Source organism: Polypterus senegalus, chromosome 10 (assembly GCF_016835505.1).
Source record: "Polypterus senegalus isolate Bchr_013 chromosome 10, ASM1683550v1, whole genome shotgun sequence".
NCBI classification, from domain to species: domain Eukaryota; kingdom Metazoa; phylum Chordata; class Cladistia; order Polypteriformes; family Polypteridae; genus Polypterus; species Polypterus senegalus.
The window spans coordinates 138,294,130-138,309,938 of NC_053163.1; the positions used below are offsets into that span (position 1 = coordinate 138,294,130).

At 39.0% G+C, this 15,809-nt stretch overlaps 1 protein-coding gene across 3 annotated transcripts in view; it reads left to right on the forward strand.

The window, feature by feature from the left end:
* Window positions 1-15,809, forward strand: part of cpamd8 (C3 and PZP like alpha-2-macroglobulin domain containing 8) — a 171,773-nt gene that overhangs the window by 86,460 nt on the left and 69,504 nt on the right. For all 3 annotated transcript variants that reach the window (XM_039766833.1, XM_039766834.1, XM_039766835.1), the window contains exons 21-22: window positions 2,211-2,364; window positions 8,955-9,097. In XM_039766833.1, coding sequence (XP_039622767.1) covers window positions 2,211-2,364; window positions 8,955-9,097 — 297 coding nt within the window. The remainder of the gene's footprint in view (window positions 1-2,210; window positions 2,365-8,954; window positions 9,098-15,809) is intronic.

Here is a 15,809-nt window from a genome sequence, read left to right on the forward strand (position 1 = left end):
AGGAAATGTGTCTTTACTGGCAAGTGTACAGATTTTTGGATATAATTGTTTTTTAAGTCTCCATTTGCTATTGCCCTGCAGCAGTATCAAAGCTGAACACACAGGCCAAATCTATTGCAGCTTAGAGTGTGTGGAATTATATCTTCGCTCCCTACACGTTTTTCGCAAAGCATTAGTAAGTGACACAAGTGCTCTATTTATCAGGTCAAAATACAAACTGGTTTAGTATTAGGTGATTAATATTCTCCTCTCTTTTATGTGAATTTTTCATTACAAAAGTCTCTTTGACTCTAGGACATATGCTGATGCTACACCAGCAAAGGCTCTTTGAATCCAACTCTGCTAATACACTCTGTAGACATGGGTATTTTGAATAAATTGTATTTGATTATCCTAATTCAAATATTATGTAAAGTTTCCCAATACTAAAAAATACCTATTTTGAAGGGGATGTTTTTTGAAAATGGATGTCATGGTTGCTGTTTTTGACTAGCCCCTGTTTCGAAGAGTAGGATTCAGAAAAATTATATACAATTTATCAGACAAAACTGTCTAAGTACATACATGTTACTGCTTCTCACAGACAGTGCCACAGGACTTTTGTAATACCAGCTAATACTAAAACATTCCTATCCAAATGCTCTAGACTAGGCATTCTGTAGGTGAAGATTACAGCTCATATGCCAAGCCATCAGCTACAACTGTGTGCAATTTTTTGGGCTGACAGACTTTGTGTTTACTGGAAGAAAGGAAAAGTTTATGTTATTGCGAAAAGTAGCCATCACTTAATGTTTAAAGATTTAAGGATTAGTGCTGTGCGTAGCAACCCAAAGACAACATTAGAGAAGGAATGATCTGAAACTAGCCAGAGAAAGAAAAATTGAATAGTATCAAAAAAGTAATCAAAGGGAAAAAGAATGGGGTTTAAAATCAAAAAACACTATAATAAAATAATTACCAAGAATTCACAACTAAACGGCCAGCTTTAATTTAGAGTTGGTCACGACTGTGATAACTGTTATACATTTTGTTTTTACAAAACTTGGAAAGAATTATGAATGGGGAGTGGGACATTTCTAATTTAATAACTTTTTTTTGCAGTAAAATAAATCTAGAGGATTCTTATATATGCCAATTAAAGGCTTGAATTATGTGTTCAGACCCTGAAGTCTCCATCACAACAAACACAGCCATTTACTTTTATTCAGAACCATCAAGACACTTCATATTATACACATATTGCCGCAGTAAAGAGAAATTCCTCTTATCTAGAAGGTTGTTGTTGTTATGTATTTGTGTCATTAATACAGTGATAGTGGCACAGTGATGCTATGCTGCCATTACAAACTAACATCCACCTTGGTAACTTATTACTTTATATTGTTTGCTCCAGTATGACACTTTAAGTTTCCTTTTGTCTCAATGAACCATATGCTGGCATGGACATAAAGCACCAGACTATATGTGCCAACTAAATTTAAGGCTCCGTTGGCCCTATGACTCTTTATTTTTGCTCTCTGTAAGAGCACCTAATTACCTAGATTAACTAAAATGAGGTAATATTAATATGCTTAAACTACATACTATAGTTTCAGACAATAATGCACATAAACACACATCTAGTTTTAGAGCTTAAACACCCAACTAAAGTTTTGTTTGCGTTTTCTTAGTTAGCTATTTAAAAATGTCTAACATCTTTTAAAGCTAAGGGAGAAATTTTAATTATAATGAAGCAATCTGGAACAAGTTAAAGGTGTGATAGCATACAATCAACAAAAACATTTGTAACAGTATGGAAGGCTCAGGTTATAATGAGGTTATAAGTGGCCGTAGAGCTTGTATGTAGCTTCTGAGATCCTTTCCCTCCTGACTCTGTCCCAACTTGTGACTATCATGAGCAAACAATATTGAACCAGAAAATGAATGTGTGGCTCTACCTTTTTCTCATTATAAGTGCTCCTGCTTAAATGCTACAGACAAGTGGTAATATTATTGTTACCAGTTGTTCCAGATCCCCTTAGCAGCCTTTATAAGGTTAGAGTAAATGAACTTCAAATATGCAGAAGAATCCCAATTTCACTTTCTAAACATAACATTCTCTGCTGGTATCTTTACAGGTTTAATTTTTATCTCTTAGAACTTCTCTTAAAGGAAGAGTAATGTGATAACTTTTACATATTCAGTGACCCCTCAACTTTTTCCATCAACAGGTTCATGTCAAAGTCTCAATTCCCCGGGGAGTTAAATTTGTAGGACACCCAGGAAAGCACCATTTGACCCGAAAGAAATGTATTGCTCCTGGAGAAGCCAAGCCCACCTTCATTGTTCTTTCTTTTGGTGATTTGGGCATAGCAAACATCTCAGGTAAGATGGTGGCCATGTGTTATTTTCCAAAGTGAGGTTAATTAAGAAAAGATTTGGTTGGTGTGTGATTGAGGACATTTTAATGTTTCGCCAAAAGTTAATATTAGTAAACTTTCCATTTGTTTGTGGAACTACCAGTGTATTTGAAAATACAGAATTTCTGCAGGAGGGGGAACCCCCCGTTGCTAGTCTGGCTCAAAACTATGCTAGTAGGTACCCATTTGTTCATTGTACAACGATAAATGAATGTTGTGCCCCGGATTCCTATCTTTCTGTCTCTTGCCGTATGAAGCTAGGGAGGGAGGCGGATGTCAGCAAATAAACCAGAATAAAGTAAAAACACAGGAGGCCAGGAAAAGATGCAACATTCTCCGCTCCACACATTAGCTTCTGGTTCACTGCAGGCAAACATTGAGGGTCTCTCCCCAGCTGTCCCCTCTATTAAAGGCACAAGATCTTTTCCTGCCAGTAGACACAGACAAAAGCCTTGAATTAGCACATTTACACAGTCAAAAAAGGGCCATTTCCACATTCTCAGCAGGCGGCCCAGCAGAGCTCTTCATTTTTCTGGCAAAGTCATACATCATTCTGAAATCCCAGCTGTTTACTGGCCAGCAACTTAGAGCTCTCTTGTTTTATTTTGTTTGCTCCTGGAATAGTGCTTGAACATCCGGTGATTATGTTGAAAGTAAAATAACATTTTTTCCTAATTTGCTACTTGCCAAAGATGTGCCTATTTGGTTAATTAAACCAGTGCTGTGTGGGGACGACACCCTGTGATAGAGTGACTCCTTCTCTAGCATTGGTTCTTGCCTTGCACCCAAAACTGTGAGTACAAGTTAAGGTTCTCCATAATTCTGAAGTGGATTAAAAAGATTTTAAAATGAAATGTTACTTTATGACAGTATTTACTGTTAACATAATACTGTCATGTTTGTGAGTCATCTGACATTATGTCTATTTTTAACCATCTTTTCCTGTTCGTTATCATGGGTATCATAAAATTGCATATGTTTCTTGTCAATTGCTTCTTTTAAAATGGACAGTATAATGACAAATATTACCGCTGCCTCACAACAATTGGTTACCATTTTGATAATTTGCTGGGACACCATCTGTTAGACGTTTGCATGTCCACACTAGTTCATGTGAGTTACTTTCCATGGTCACATGACATGCCATTAGGTTGTCTGACATGCTTAAATTGTCACTTGTCACAAAACCTAAAATTAATCAATGTCAGTAAATTAGTTAAGTGATTAAAAACAAGAGGAAGACAGGAAAGAATGAAAAAGCTGACACCTTCAACACACAAAAAATATCAATGATCTCCCTTAAGTACCTCTATAACAAATGATATTAAGTGTTGGGTCTACTGTTACACTTACTGCAGTGGGAGATTTAATTTAATTTTATTTGGCACCAGCATTTTGTGTATCTAGCTGGTATGATGCTCTGTGATTATCAGGTATGTGATGCACATAGATAGATAGATAGATAGATAGATAGATAGATAGATAGATAGATAGATAGATAGATAGATAGATAGATAGATACTTTATTAATCCCAAGGGGAAATTCACATACACATACATGTTACATGATCTGTGACATCATGGGGTCATTATTATAAAAAATGGCTCGACACACTGAGTAACATCTGAACTTATTAAAGAGACTTGTTGGAGACTAGCCATCAAGAAAACAAAAAATAAAAAAAGCTATTTAAGTAGATCTTTTTGTTTTAGAATTCTTATTTGACCTTACTGTGGATTTTTGGACAGCATTTTGTTTTTGGTAACAATCCCAAAATAAACTTGTTTAACAAACCTTAGATTTGACTTTGAGAACTGTTTTGGTTTTTCTGTTAGTTCATCTCTACTGGATTCCATATCATAAAACCTGTTTAATTTGAATCACCATATGTTAAATTTGATCCTAATACAACGGCCTTATAAATTTTGATATTTGTATATACTTTTATGAAAGAATTCTGAATTTTTACATTATCATTATCAAAATGCCCTGCTCAAATCTGCATGGAGTCCTCTGGACATAATGTGATAATGACAGTCTTATTGTGCATAATCCAGTTCAGGATTGTAAAGCCATCCCTAGCAGCATTAGAAAAAAGGCAGGATTCAATCCAACACCGAGCACCAATCCATTTCACAGCTCAGTCATGCACAAATGCACACATCTATACACAAGTCCATTTTAGTGTCTCTAAAAAACCTAACCAGGATATTCTTGGAATATGTGAGTATAGAAAAACATAATGTTAATTAAAGACAAACATGGCAAAATTAGAAACTAAGTTATGTTTACTTTATGTAAAAAGTATTTCCACAAAAAAATGTTTCTCTCTCTATCTGGAAAAAAATGCCATCATGGTGGGTGTTATCTGATAATGCCTTTTATGCAAGCTACTCATCGTAGCTGGCTATGGATAATGAGGATGACCTCATGTTGTACAGCATTAGTGAAGACACTAACTTCACTTTTACCAGATATTTGCACTTGTGCTAGTTATTTTTGCTCAGTCCAACCATTGGTCCTTCTGTAAAAGCATATATTGTCAAATAGAGACCAATTTGTTTTCATACTGTTTGTTGTATATATTTTGCTGTGGTAAAATCAATAAATACTATATGGTATTTCAGTACTTACAGTATAATTCAGCATAAAATCAGTTAAAACAATTACATTTTTAGATTCTTTAATTGTGTTTAACAGCAGCCTTATAACAGTTCTTGCTGTTAAAGACATTCTATCCATCCATCCATCCTCTTCCGCTTATCCGGAGTTGGGTCGCGGAGGCAACAGCTTGACCAGAGAGGCCCAGACTTCCCTCTCCCTAGCCACTTCTTCTAGCTCTTCTGGGAGAATCCCAAGGTGTTCCCAGGCATAGTCCCTCCAGCGTGTCCTGAGTCTTAGCCCGGGGCCTCCTCCCGGTTAGAAGTGCCCGGAACACCTCACCAGGGAGGCGTCCAGGAGGCATCCTGATCAGATACCCAAGCCGCCTCATCTGACTCCTCTCGATGCAGAGGAGTAGCGGCTGTACTCTGAGCCCCTCCCAGATGACTGAGCTTCTCACCCTGTCTTTAAGGGAAAGCCCAAACACCCTGCGGAGGAAACTCATTTCAGCCGCTTGTATTCATGATCTCATTCTTTCGGTCACTACCCATAGCTCATGACCATAGGTAAGGGTAGGAACGTAGATCGACTGGTAAATTGAGACCTTTGCCTTACGGCTCAGCTCTTTTTTCACCACGACAGACCGATGCAGACATTCTATAAAATATTTATTTATGCATTCAATGTTTTATCATTAATGTCCATACTCTCCTCCTCATCCTTTTACCATACACCTGATCTTTTTTTTTTGCATGTCGATTAATTTAGAGTGTTAACTACATAAGAAGAAAAAGATGAAGCCACCCACCATTTATAATGATCTCAGTGTAACATCTCACAGGGGTCAAGCACTAAAGTGCAATATAAAGGGTGACTGGGTTTATATCTGACTCTGGATTTCTTGGACAGGTTAGTCTTTGACAAGTTTTATTACTCACACAAACGTCTCCACAATGTCAAAGAGCTAATATCTGAAGGTCACCAAAGTGCAGCTTTACACTGTTGGTAACTTTTTTTTTTATTATTTATAATTTTATTGCAATCATTCCATACAAATCAATCAATTTTTACAAAAAGTAAAATTGAGTTAAGAACAAATCGAACCCCATCCCTGAGAGACAAAGCAAGGCAAACGGCGTAAAATTTAAGGATTGTAAACATACCTAAAATAGTAAGTTTGATAAGCCAATAGAGATGAATGCAAAAGACAAAGAAATACGGAAATAGTTGCTTCCTCTGTCCTTTAAGAGCTTATTTTAAAATATTACTGATTAGATCCTGCCATATTTTGAAAAAAGTCTGTACAGATCCTCTAACTGAGTATTTGATTTTTTCCAATTTCCAATAGTATAACACATTGGTTTCCCACTGACTTAAAAGAGGAGAGTTTGGGTTCTTCCAGTGTATCAGAATAAGTCTGCATGCCAAAAGTGTAGTGAATGCAATCACAATTTGTTTGTCTTTCTCCACTTTAAACCCATCTGGGAGAACACCAAACACAGCTGTTAATGGGTTAGGAGGGATTGTGAGTCCAAGGCTGTCTGAAAGGTAATTAAACATTTTGGTCCAGAATGATGTTAATTTGGTGCAAGCCCAGAACATGTGACCCAGTGAGGCTCGGACTTGACTGCAGCGTTCGCATGTTGGATCATGCCCTGGAAACATTTTCGAGAGTTTTAGACGAGACAAATGTGCTCGATATATAATTTTAAGTTGTAAAATTGTATGCTTTGCGCATATGGAGCTCGAGTGAATTCTCTGCATTGCTACTTTCCACTCCTTTACTGATAGATTAATTGAGATCTTTTTCCCAGTGTCCTCTTGGATCCTTGAAAGGGAGGGACTGTAAAATGATTTTATATATTGCAGAGATGGTGTTTGAGTTCTTGAAATTGAGCAATATTTTTTCCAGTATGAATGAGGGTGCAAGATGAGGAAAATTGGGAAGGTTCTGTTTAACAAAGTTGCTAATTTGAAGATAATGAAAGAAATGTGTAGCTGGAATGTTACATTTGGAATGTAATTGTTCATAGGATGCAAAGACGTTGTCTATATAAAGTTCTCTAAGCAAGTTAATCCCAAATTTTTTCCAGATATTAAAAACTGCATATGTTCGCAAGGGTTGAAAGAGGTGTTTCTCCTGCAGAGGTGTCACAGACAAAAGTTTCTCCGTCTTAAAATGCTTTCTACATTGGTTCCATATTCTAAGTGAGTGAAGCACAATTGGGTTATCAGTATATTGCCGATAACTTGCGTTTATTGGGGCACAGAGCAGGGAATATAAAGAAGTACTGTAGGATTTTACTTCTATTGTGGACCAAGCCTGTGTATGTTCTTCTATTTGTGTCCAGGTTTTTATAGCTTGTATGTTTGCTGCCCAGTAATAAAACTGAAAGTTAGGTAGAGCCATGCCGCCTTCTGCCTTTGTAGGGTTGCTCTTTGGATGCCTGGATGTTTTGAGTTCCAAATAAATGAGGTTATTTTTGAATCTAATTGCTTAAAAAAAGTATTTATTGATTTATATTGGAATGTTTTGAAATAAAAAAGGAGCTTAGAAAGAATATTCATCTTGACAGTGTTGATTCTTCCAGCTAGAGTGAGATGAAGGATTGACCATCTATGCAAGTCTTGCTTAATTTTTTCCATGCAGACGGTGAAATTTTGTTGATAAAAAGCTTTATGTTTACTTGTGATGTTTACCCCTAGGTATTTAAACTGATCTTCAATGATAAAAGGTAGGGTGTCTAATCTAATATTATATGCTTGAGAATTCACTGGAAAAAGTACACTTTTACTCAGATTAATTCTGAGACCAGAGATCTTTTGAAATTCTGTGAGTGCTGTTAAGACTGCAGGCATAGAATTTTGTGGGTCTGATATATACAGTACCATATCATCTGCATCTATATATATAATTCACTAAGGCAAGACACCCATGGAAAGCACGCCAGAAGGGGCGTGGATACACTAAGCCGCCGATAAGTAAGACACCTATGGCGCACGCAGGAAGGAGCCATGCCGGAGGTGAATCGCCATATGCAGCGTGTAAAACGGTTTGCGAGGGGTATCCCATGGGATCCTTAAAACAATCCTTTACAACTGAGGTTAAAACACAATGGAAGTAAGCAGTCTTTAAAAACCGAGTTTTCGGTTACGACGCACAACCGCGTGCACCATAGCAAACTGTTTTACACGCTACATACAGCAATTCATCCGCGACAAACATGCGTCTTCTTAGATGCTCCTGCAGGAACACGGAAAGTCTACGTGAGTCACAGGTGCATCTGGACTGTGCAAAGACGACCACGACTCAAGTGACGAGTTGGAGGTGGGCTCATGAGCGATGGCGGTCCGCCAGTTTTCAGTCACAGACGATTGTGTGTTGGTTTGTTCCGTGCATTGTTACAATGTTGCTTTTCTTGCTGATTTATTACATTACCGATTTTTCAAATGATAATTTTCTCCCTGTGCTTAAAAATGATCAAAAAACAGGCCTGATTATGTGGCGTATGGTATGCCGCGGGTTGGCTAGTATACTGAAATGTTCTGTTCCAGTCTTTCTCTGATAATCCCCTTTATCTGATCAGTATTTCGACAATGTATTGCCAGTGGTCCAATGGCGACTGCAAACAGTAGCGGTGACAAGAGGCATCCTTGTCTACATTGTTGGTAACTTAACCAGACTTCATCAGTGTTGTCATTGTCTTATTGAATAATTTATTTTAAAGTAATAACTGAAATCCATCCAATTATATCCATAATTTGTGTTATATCTCAAATTCTTCATTGGATAAAATTAATTTTATTTAAAGAGATATCAAGATGCCTACAGTTAAAAAATAAAAGAAAATAAATGAAAAGTTGATTAGACAATATCAAGGTTTAGACAAATGAAGAAAATAGGAAACTGAACTATTCTAGCAAGGTATGATGTCCATTTTTATTTCTCACAGCCCGCGCATTTGCCTACAGTGAACCAAGCTGCTGTGATCAGGGAGTACAGACACTAAAGAATGGGAAATACTTGGATGAAAGTTATGTTGACAAGAGGACTCCCATTTCAATGGATTATGTGCGAAGGAGTGTCCAGGTGCAGGTAAGAGACCACATTGGCAAAACCTTGATCATAATTAGTTAATGAATAGCAGTCCATGTTGCTTTATATGTTATTTTGTAAAGGTACTTATTTCAAAAAAGGTGATATATAATATAAAGCCTGATTAACTGAAAACATAGACCTTTTGAAACATAGTTTATTTTTTCTAATTAGAACAGAATTAGAATTAGAAAAAAAATTGCCTAACAAAGCTTACCAATCCTATCTGCCTACCTGCACTACCTGGTAACTTATTCCATGCATCTGTAGTTCTCTGTGTGAAGGAAAACTTCCTAATGTTTGCGCAATACATACCCATAACAAGTTTCCAACTGTGTCCCTGTGTTCTTGATTAACTAATTTTAAAATAACAGTCTAAATCCACTGGACTATCATTTTAAACACTTCAATCATGTCACCTCCTAATCTCAATTTGCTTTAACTGAAAAGGTTCTATTCCTTTAATCATTCTTCTTAACTCACCCTCTGTAGCCGTAAATCAGCCTAGTTATTCTTCTCTGGACTATTTCTAGCACTGCTGTGTTTTTTGTGTAGCCCAGAAACCAAAACAGCATGCAGTACTCTAGGTGAAGCCTCACTAGTGCATTATAAGGCTTAAGCATCTCTCTGACTTGTAATTGTACACTGAGAAATGCTGCATAGTGGTAGAGTGACTAATGTCTCTGTTTCACTGTTCCAGGAATTTGGTTTTAATTCTCATGCACATCAGAACTTGTGTAAAATTAATTTTTGATTGTAAATTGGACCCAGTAGGAGTGAATGTGTGCTTTGAGTGAACCCTATAATGGACAAGCATGCTGGAGTTTGTTCCAGTTATCCAGCACACATTAATATACGGTAGTGGAAACTTTTAAAAAATGGCTGGATGGGAATTCCATTGACAAAAAATTAGCTTACAAAGAGCTTCTGTACTGCAAGTAAAAGCTGTGTAGAGGGACACAGATTAATGTGCAACTTTCATAACCCCACTTTTGGCAATTTTCTGATAATTGACATGCTTTTGGAATTTTTATAATGCATACATAGGAGTAAAAGTAAATTCTAGTATTAAACTTGTGCTTACTTATGGGATTTTCTAAAACTCACTCCTACAACAAATATATATATTGTATATATTTTTTATATAAATTTTTAACATTTATGTTAATACACAAAGTAATCCATGTCATGGCTCAAAAATATCATAACAGGTAATTGTGATTAACTCTGTCACACGTTTAAAACAGATACATCTTACATTAAGTGGTGACTATAAACTAACCACATTCCATAACCCAAAGCTGTATAAGTGGATGAAAGGATGAATCGATGTTTTTAAAAATCAGTCAGTCAGTCATTATCCCACCTGCTATATCCTAACACAGGGTCACAGGGGTCTGCTGGAGCCAATCCCAGCCAACACAGGGTGCAAGGCAGGAACAAATCCCAAGCAGGGTGCCAGCCCACCGCAGGGCACACGCACACCCACACACCAAGTACACACTATGGACAATTTTGGATTGCCAATGCACCTAACCTGCATGTCTTTGGACTGTGGGAGGAAACCAGAGCACCCGGAGGAAACCCACACAGACACGCGGAGTCTTTTCAGGGAATAAGAAAATGACCACTGAATGCAGAAACCATCAACCAATACAGAAAATCAGTCTCTCATAACATTAGCAAATAGTCAATTGTATATGCTTGAAGTCTGGTGACAATATAAAAGAGGAGAATGATAGTCCAGAATGACATGTATTCTTAGGAAAAATAAAATCACATTAATCTGTCGTCTTTGCTTAACTAAACATACAGCAGAACCAAGTTAGAATTTATACTCACATGATTCCAGCTTTTTACAAGAAGGGTATTTCAGTAGTGATGAGCCTAGAGCAGAGCTGGCATAGCTTGTGATGGGTTTAAAGCACAGTGGTAATGTTGTAATTGGCTCTGTTTATACGGTCAATACCTCGCCACCTAAGAGGCACAATGGGCAAAGAGATCAGATGATAGAAATAGCCTTAAAGAAAGACATGCTCATGTAATCGTATGATTTTTAATTTTCAAGGCTGTGTATTTTCTGGTAATTTAAAATATTAAAAGCAAGAGTAGGCAGGAAAGTCCATGGTCCTAAACTGGTGCAAATGTGCTCCAAAAAATCTTGAAGGCTGTCATGGGTTTTCTGTTTGCTTTGTGAGTTGCTCAGGCGATGGGATTCAGAAATCAAGAATCACTGGCAATAATTTAACTAAACATTCCCTGCGTTTCCTAACTAGTGAAGTGAGTTTATTAGCTCCAATAAATAAAGGAGTGAAGATCTGAACGTGTACCATCAACACATTCTCCCCGTGGAAAGGACTAGTCATTAATATCTTAGTTGATCTTATGCCAAGAAATTGACAATAACTGAAACCAGAGAGAGTTTCAATCTCAAACATTAAACCTAAATTGTCTTTAAAGTCAACTTTGTTTGCTCAAAGTTGCCATCCTGAGATCAGTTTAGATCAAGGTTTAACTCTGCCTAGCCAATGTATTATTCTATCATTATTAGAGAAAGGAATAATATACATTATACTGTTAATGAGTTCAAATGGTTACTGAGCTACATTTGCAATTTATTTAATGAACCACAGTAATCCACTTAATATTCACATTCTGAGCTATAAGAATATGTTAATCAGTGTAAACGTACTGTAATAAAGACAAAGACTGTTCAAGATTTGGGGTTTTTAGCCCCGTATACTGCAACAAAAAGAGGTCAGTTGTTTTCATACACAAACTCAAAAGACACTGAAGGGAGGGAGGACGGACATTTTATGGAGGCGGACCGGATATTGATGTGAGGAATCCTGGGATAGGTGTGGTGGATTCTGGGAGTATGACGTCATCATGGGTCAGCAGAGGAACTAAATAGACCCGGAAGTGTGTGCTTCTTATATCCGTCCAGGCGTTGTTTACGGCTATGACGTCTCGGTCTTTCTAAGGAAGGAAAGAAAGACAGGTGAGTACACTGCCGTTGACCCCCCGCGGGACATTTTCTGAAACAAACCGGGTCGATCCGCTGTTCCCCAAACACTCATGCGTGACAGGATACCCCCCCATTAGCCCAGACCCATTGGGTCGGGTGACCTGAACCGAGAGGTTGTGCACGCGAGAGAGCGCATCAGCGTTGGCCTGCAGAGTGCCCCAGCGATAAACGACGGTGAACTTGAATGGCTGCAGGTCCAAAAACCACCTGGTGACCTAAGGATTCGAATCCTGATGAAGAGCCATCCACTGGAGGACGGCATGGTCCATCACCAGGGTGAAATCCCAGCCCAGCAGGTATCCCACAGGTGTCAGGTTCGTGACAGAGGGGACTGGGCGGTATCATGGTCTGGAATCCCTGCAGATTTTATTTTTTTTCTCCAGCCGTCTGGAGTTTTTTTTTTTTGTTTTTTCTGTCCACCCTGGCCATCAGACCTTACTCTTATTCTATGTTAATTAATATTCACTTATTTTATTTTCTTACTGTCTTTTATTTTTCTACTCTTCATTATGTAAAGCACTTTCAGCTACATTTTTTGTATGAAAATGTGCTATATAAATAAATGTTGTTGTCTTCAAGGGCGCTGCTCTCTCGGAGAAGCGAGGCACAAACCGGCGGTAGTAACCCACTAACCCCAAGAAGGCCTGCACCTGCTTCTTGACCATCGGATGGGGTCATTCCAGGATGTCTTTTACTTTGGTACACTGTGGCTTCACCAGCCCTCCTCCCACTAGGTAGCCTAAATAACAGGTTTCGCTCATCCCAAAATAACACTTACGGGGACTGATCCAAAGCCCGGCTTTCACTAGCGTCAGGAGAATCGTGTACACCTGCACGACACGTTCCTCCCAGGTGCCGAAATAGATGACATTATCTAGGTATGCAGCACAATAGGACTGGTGGGGCCGTAGCACTCTATCTACCAGACGTTGGAAGGTCGCCGGTGTCCCGTGCAGCCTGAATGGGAGTACCTTGTAGTGCCAGTGACCACTAGGAGTGCTAAAGGCAGTTTTTTCTCTTGCGGATGCCGTTAAGGGAATTTGCCAATACCCCTTCGTCATGTCAAGAGTGGTCAGATAGTGGGCCGTCCCCAGTCTCTCTAGGAGCTCATCCACCCGGGGCATGGGATACGCGTCGAACTTCAAGACCTGATTAAGACGTCTGAAGTCGTTGCAGAACCTCCACGACCCATCCAGCTTGGATATGAGGACAATAGGACTGGACCAGGGGTTATGGCTCTCCTCAATGATGTCCAAGTCAAGCATCCTTTGAACCTCTAGCTCCACTTCAGCATGTTTCGCCTCAGGTAGGCGGTAGGGTCGTTCCCTGACAACTACACCCGAGTCGGTCACAATGTCATACTTAATCAGTGAGATCCGGCCGGGGGCATCGCTGACCACCCTGCGGAGCATTTGCTTCAGTGTTTGATTGAAGCGCTCAACCAGTCTATCCGTCTGGGGATGTTAGATGGATGTCTTGAGATGCTTTATCTGGAGTAGTTTGGCAACCTCCCTGAATGTATCCAAGGTAAAGGGTGTACCCTGGTCTGTGAGGACTTCTTTGGGTATGCCCACTCGGGAAAACAGGCCTACTAATTCCCGTGCAATGTTTTTGGTATTAGCAGTTCGCAAGGGTACTGCTTCGGGGTATCGGGTTGCGTAGTCAACCATCACCAGAATATATTTGTGACCACGCACGGAAGGCACTAGGGGGCCAACCAGATCGATGCCGATCCGTTCGAAAGGAATGTCTATCAGGGGAATCGGGATCAGAGGAGCACGGTCCCTTCGAGGAATTTGGCGTAGCTGACAGACCGGGCAGGACTGACAGAAACGGCGGACCTCCTCATTGACCCCGGGCCAATAAAACCGGACCTTTATCCTCTCTAGTGTTTTCTCGGTCCCGAGATAGGCACCTAGGAGGTGGGCGTGAGCTAGCTCGCAAACCTCTCGCTGGTAAGTCCGCAGCACTAGCAACAACTTCCGAACCTCGCCTTCGTGCTCAGCAAGCCGATAAAGTAGATCATTTTTTAACATAAACTAGGGTCTGTGTGGTGTGGAGGCCATGGACGATATGTAAAATATATAAAAAATATCAGCTGGCTGGTTAGTCATTTTCATTTAATGTGGGGAAGGCTGCATACAATTTGAACTCTTTGTCAGGATGTGTATTCTGTACTGTGCATTTACAGGAACATGTTATGATGTTACCTAAAATTTTAGAGACAGAAGCAAAATGTAACTGAGTTTAGTGTGAGCTGGCTACCCTAATTTCACTTACGCCACATTTAACAGGGATATATACCTCCAAGGCTAATGGATTCAATGAATTTACTGAATTTCATCCATACCTGAGGGCTTTTTAATCCTTCTGTGACCTCAGTACCACCAGATGTTCCCATCACTGTCTCCCATCACAGAAATAAAATCCACTGGGCTTGGAAGCTATTCAGAATATTCCTCCTACCTTATAACAATGTCTGCAGTTGACGTCAGACTTTTTCTTCCCATACTGAGAACATCCTATATGCCTTTCCTGTTTTGCTAAACAAGCAGTGAGAATATCTTTAATGACATCCAGATTGATTTTTCTTGGTTATATTAAATTCCTTCTGTACTGTGTCCTTTGCTTTGAACGCTGAAAAGTTATCTCTTTTTTCCCCGATTACAGTTTCCATGATGTTTCTTGTAACCAACTGTGAAATTCTGAGGCTTGGTTGATTCCTGCCCTATATTTAGAACCCACACTGATATGTCAAAGTTTTAATGAGGCTGTGGTCATGTTGTGGTCACTGCCTGGTTTTAGCTTATGAAGTGATCCAGATAATGGGTATACTGTATATACCTAGCAAACACTCTTTTTAAACACTGAAGTTACTAGGTTTGTTTTGTTTTGTGGAATATTAAATTTAGAGCAAAGTGCAGAAACTTACTGACAGTTTTCAGCATGACTTGGAAACTTCAAGACTTGGAAATATAAGTTAATAACAAAGAATTTGACATTTCCATTGAAGTATAAAGCAGTGGGATGAAAATGAAAATATAAAAAGGCAATGTGGGAATCTCTTCCATATCTGGTGTTTTCATAAGCACACAGATTTCTGTCTCTTTTGGGCTGTGTACAAGTAATGTGTCCTTTAATACCCTTATTTGTAATTAACAACTGGGACCAATCAATCAACTATGTTGTGATTTCTGGCTATCAGGGTTAGTGGAAATGCAGCAAAAGAGGTACATTTTTGATAGGCACATGTGCTCAAATAACATGCAATATTTTCCTCTCTATAATAAGGGACAGGAGACAAGACATATTCTTGGCTGAACCCTAGCGCAACATTGAAGGGCTCTTGTGTTTACAAACCCTCTCTATACTTATAAAACCATACCCCACCCAAACCTTTTTTTTCTCTGAGGTTTCCGTTATGCTACTGCCAGCGTACAAAACACTGCTTAAACAGTCCACACTAATTCTCAAACAAATCAGTTTGTGGTTAGAAGGAGCTATTTTAACCCTGCACTACTGTTTTGATCACATGGTTCAAAGCAGCTACCACCTATGGCTATCAAATCAGCTTGAAAGAGAATGTATCATCAGTCACTGGCTACATTAATAAGTGCTGTACATAGACGATGTGACTGACTGTAAAAACCTGTAATGCTGCCTTTAGATCAGGTAGCAAAGTAG